The sequence below is a fragment of the Entamoeba dispar genome, genomic scaffold, assembly GCF_000209125.1.
Source record: "Entamoeba dispar SAW760 scf_1105229458421 genomic scaffold, whole genome shotgun sequence".
Lineage (NCBI taxonomy): Eukaryota > Evosea > Mastigamoebida > Endamoebidae > Entamoeba > Entamoeba dispar.
The window spans coordinates 17,077-21,053 of NW_001853184.1; the positions used below are offsets into that span (position 1 = coordinate 17,077).

At 22.9% G+C, this 3,977-nt stretch overlaps 2 protein-coding genes across 2 annotated transcripts in view, besides 8 other annotated features; one reads left to right on the forward strand and one right to left on the reverse strand.

The window, feature by feature from the left end:
• EDI_310810 (cysteine proteinase 2 precursor, putative) overlaps window positions 1-808 on the reverse strand; it is a gene marked incomplete at both ends in the record, with an annotated part of 918 nt that extends 110 nt beyond the window's left edge. Inside the window, one exon of the mRNA XM_001733208.1 lies at window positions 1-808. This exon is cut by the window's left edge and continues 110 nt beyond it. Coding sequence (XP_001733260.1) covers window positions 1-808 — 808 coding nt within the window.
• A 66-nt stretch (window positions 809-874) lies between these two features.
• Window positions 875-934: a sequence feature (AT_rich).
• A 57-nt stretch (window positions 935-991) lies between these two features.
• Window positions 992-1,022: a sequence feature (AT_rich).
• An 863-nt stretch (window positions 1,023-1,885) lies between these two features.
• Window positions 1,886-1,955: a microsatellite.
• Window positions 1,956-1,977: 22 nt separating this feature from the next.
• Window positions 1,978-2,079: a sequence feature (AT_rich).
• An 81-nt stretch (window positions 2,080-2,160) lies between these two features.
• Window positions 2,161-2,188: a sequence feature (AT_rich).
• An 89-nt stretch (window positions 2,189-2,277) lies between these two features.
• Window positions 2,278-2,325: a sequence feature (AT_rich).
• Window positions 2,326-2,454: 129 nt separating this feature from the next.
• On the forward strand, window positions 2,455-3,283 carry EDI_310920 (uncharacterized protein; the record flags this gene model as incomplete). Its single annotated transcript, XM_001734613.1, has 2 exons — window positions 2,455-2,671; window positions 2,724-3,283. 2 exons carry the CDS (start codon window positions 2,455-2,457, stop codon window positions 3,281-3,283), a joined length of 777 nt encoding a protein of 258 aa, XP_001734665.1.
• Window positions 3,284-3,510: 227 nt separating this feature from the next.
• Window positions 3,511-3,715: a sequence feature (AT_rich).
• Window positions 3,716-3,778: 63 nt separating this feature from the next.
• Window positions 3,779-3,814: a sequence feature (AT_rich).
• Between the last annotated feature and the right edge of the window lie 163 nt (window positions 3,815-3,977).

A 3,977-nucleotide genomic window follows, 5' to 3' on the forward strand; every position in this document is an offset into this window, starting at 1 on the left:
GAGATCCATATCCAACAGCAGCAACACAATGGTTCATTATTTTCTTGCATTTTGGTTCATCATAAACTCCTGACTTATATAATTGGAAAGATGTTTGACTAGCATCAATACAAACACCAACAGGAGCATCAGCAATCGCAGCAGTAAGAGCAGTATCACTAATGTCAGCAGTTCGAAGTCCTTCAATAGAAACTTTTACTTTTGTCTTGTCATATAAACATTTTCCATCTTTGCCAGTATAAGGATTATCCTTTTCTTCCATAAGTCCATTTGATTTTACATAATTATAAGATGCTTGAAGAGTTCCTCCATTACATCCATTAGCAAGAATAGCACAATCAAGAATTTGTTGTTCAGAAAGATCAAGGGTTTGTGCAGTATATCCAGTTGTTCCACTTATCAGTAATCGTGATTCAATTGCTGCAACAGCACCAAAAGTAAAACATGTTCCACAACTTCCTTGGTCTTTAATTGGAGTAACTTTTCCTTCAGCCCTCCAATCAACAGAAGCAGGAACTTGTTTATTACTTTTTAAATTGATAACTTCAATATTTTTATTTTCATTTCCAATAATTTGTTTATTTAAAAGTGCTTGATATTCCTCACTAGTTAAAGCAGCATATGGGCCTTCAACAGAGAGTTCAAAGTCATGATTTTTATTAAATTCCTTAACATATTTGAAATTACTTGTAAATATTGCTTTTCTTCTTAGTCTTTCCACAGGAGAGAATTTAAATTTGTATTTAGATTGCCATTGATCAAATGTGATGGCATTTGCACACAGTCCTAACAGAATGACTGCAAACATCAGAAGAATGAAAAATATTCTTTTAAGTTCAATAATCCTTAAAGATTAACTTACAATCAAAGAAAGTATTTTTGTTAATTCTTTTTAATAAATATTTTTTCAATAATCTTTCTTAATATTTTATAACCTCTTAATTACAAAGAACTCATAAAGAAGAGCTGAAATCATATGAAAATAAACGGGATTTTATGAAAAAAAAAAAAATAAAAATTATCAATAAGAAATGGTGGTATGTTATTTTGATAGTTCATTGTTTTGTGTTGGAGTTGTGAGAGTCAGAACGTCAAATGAATGAGTCGTTTCTAAACTCATTTTAAATGGGCTTAATTGCAATAACTTAATAATTCATTTTAACATTAGTTAATATTTACATTTCATTTGTTAAGACTTTGAGCATATAAAATAAAGGTGTCAAAGACATTTTTCATTTTGGATAAACAAATATGGGAAATTATTTTTAATTTATGTAATACTCTATTCATATGGAATGATAATTTCATGACGTCCAAAAATAACTTTAAAATAAATAAAAGATGAAATACAAATGATAACAATGATAATTGATATTGAATATGATGAAATGAATGTGTATTTGTATGATGGAAATGAATATGAAAGAATTGATAGAATGAAATATTTAAAAGAAGAAGAAAAGAAAATAATTGAAGAAATCATTTCCAATGATAAGAAGAATGTGAAAATTAGAAAAGAAAATATTAAAGGAGTAGAAATGATGATTAAACCAGAAAGTAAATTATCAATGATATTCAACAATATTAAGAAAGAAGTAGAAAAGAAAGGAGAAAATGAAAGAATAATCATTTTTATTCCTAATGGAACAAGTCAATGAAATGAAAGAAGAATAGAAAATTCAACAAAACACTGAAGATTAAATAATGTACAAATCATACGGAAATATCATATAATTGAAAGAATACATTCAGAAGAATATAACTAGAAACAGGAATATTAACTATCATCATAGAAACTAAGGAAATAAAATATTGAATAATAAATATAAGAGAGTGTATTGATATAATTAATAAACAACTACATTTGTTTTATTCATTACAAATTATAAATAATAATAAAATAATAAATAAAGAGAAAATATGAATAAATAAAGAAATAATAGTATAAATAAATAGAATGTTAAAATAAGAACAGACAATATTAAAGTAATAAGTTATTAATTGAAATTAAATTTTTATTTTAAGTTATTTTTTTATTAAATTGACGATATTTTATTATTAATCTTTTATCAAAATATTCATCATCTTATTGATTTGATTATATTTATTGAATACTTATTTTATTGATCTTTCTTTGTCTTTGATTCATTTTTTCTTATGATTTAATTAATTCATTAATAATAAAAAACAAACAAGATTATGAATAAATTAATAACCAACATAAAAATGAATACTCTAACTTAGATATACAAAATAAGTGATAATAATTCATTGTTGAAAATTATATATTTCATTAATTTAATCATTTTTATAAATTGTATAATTGATAATACAATCTGTTAAACATTGATGATACCATAAATTAAATGAAAGGACATTTCTATTTATTTTATTTTGATTCATTGATTTATATAATGAATAAGATAAAAGAAAGAAGAAAAGAAAAAGAAATAAATGAGATTCGAAGAAAATAGGTTGAATGAAATTAAAAGAAGAATAATCATTCTTTGTATTCCAACATTGTTGTTATTTATTTCAGTTCTAATGAATCTACCTAGAAACCCATTGAAAGAAATAATGATGGAATGTGTTGTTTATCTTGATTCAATTAAAGATTCATATTTATCAATGATTGTATTTGTTATTTTGAATTTAATTGGATTAATTATTTGTTTGTTCTGATTCATTTCATTCAAAATCATTTATCATTCATTAACTCATAGTTTTACCAATTACATTCTTAACATTAACAGGTGGATTTGTTTTTGGATATTCAAAAGGATTAGTATTAAACATTATTTCACGATTTATAGGTAGTATTATTCCTTATTTTATTGGAAGATATATTGCAAAACGATATGTAATTGATTATCTCAAATCTCATCCTAAGACTGATCAGTTCATTTCGTTATTAAATGATGATTCTACATATTTACTTTGTTTATACAGAATGTGTCCAATTATCCCTTTCACTATTTCAAATTATATTCTCTCCCCATTTGTTGACCCATCTCATTTCTTCATTTCTACATTGATTGGTATAATTCCTCTGATGATTATTCATACATACTTTGGAACTGTGATTCATGACATTGTAGAGATCGTATCAACTCCATCACTCAACTTCACATTTCTTAACATCATTGTTTTGATTGGAATGATTGTATTGACTATTGTATTCTTTGTTGTATTTTCAATAAAAATCAAAGAGATTAGCAAAAATCAAAAAGAAACACCAAAAGAAGTTATTTGGTTGATGAAAGAAGTAATAATTAAAGAATAATAACTGTCAATAATTCTATTGTGTGACTTGAATATTGTTAATTCATCTTTAATATAGAATACTCTTGTTTATTTTTTAATAGAGTCATATTCAAGAAATTCAAAGAAAAGAATAAAAGAAGAGAAATAGTAATAATTATTGAATACATTACCAAGATAATATGATAATAAACTAATAAATTGATTTAACTCTTGTTTATCAATCATAAGAATACAAATACTCATTTGTATTTAAATAATAACATAAAACATAGATAAAATAATATTCAAAATAATGTTTTTATTATTATATTTACAATATTTTAAATGATAAATAATATTATATCATTAAATTAATTGAATCAAGATTTAATTTATTATTTATTTGAAATAATTTATTGTTCTAATTATTGTATAGATATTGTATAATAAAATCATTTCAATTATATTAATTCTTATTGTATTCATTATTCTATAATCTTTAGTCTCATAATAACACATTCTGATATCCATTTTGAATATTTAATAATATATTTATAATAATAATTAATATCATTCATTTTGATAATTTCTAAATGATTCTTTTATTATTTTCCATTTCTGAATCAAGTGTTGAAGTATTTTATCAATTAATAATCAGATATTATTTATAATAAATGGATATGTAATAGAAATTAATTACTTTTATTGTATGAATAGAGTCATATAATATCAAT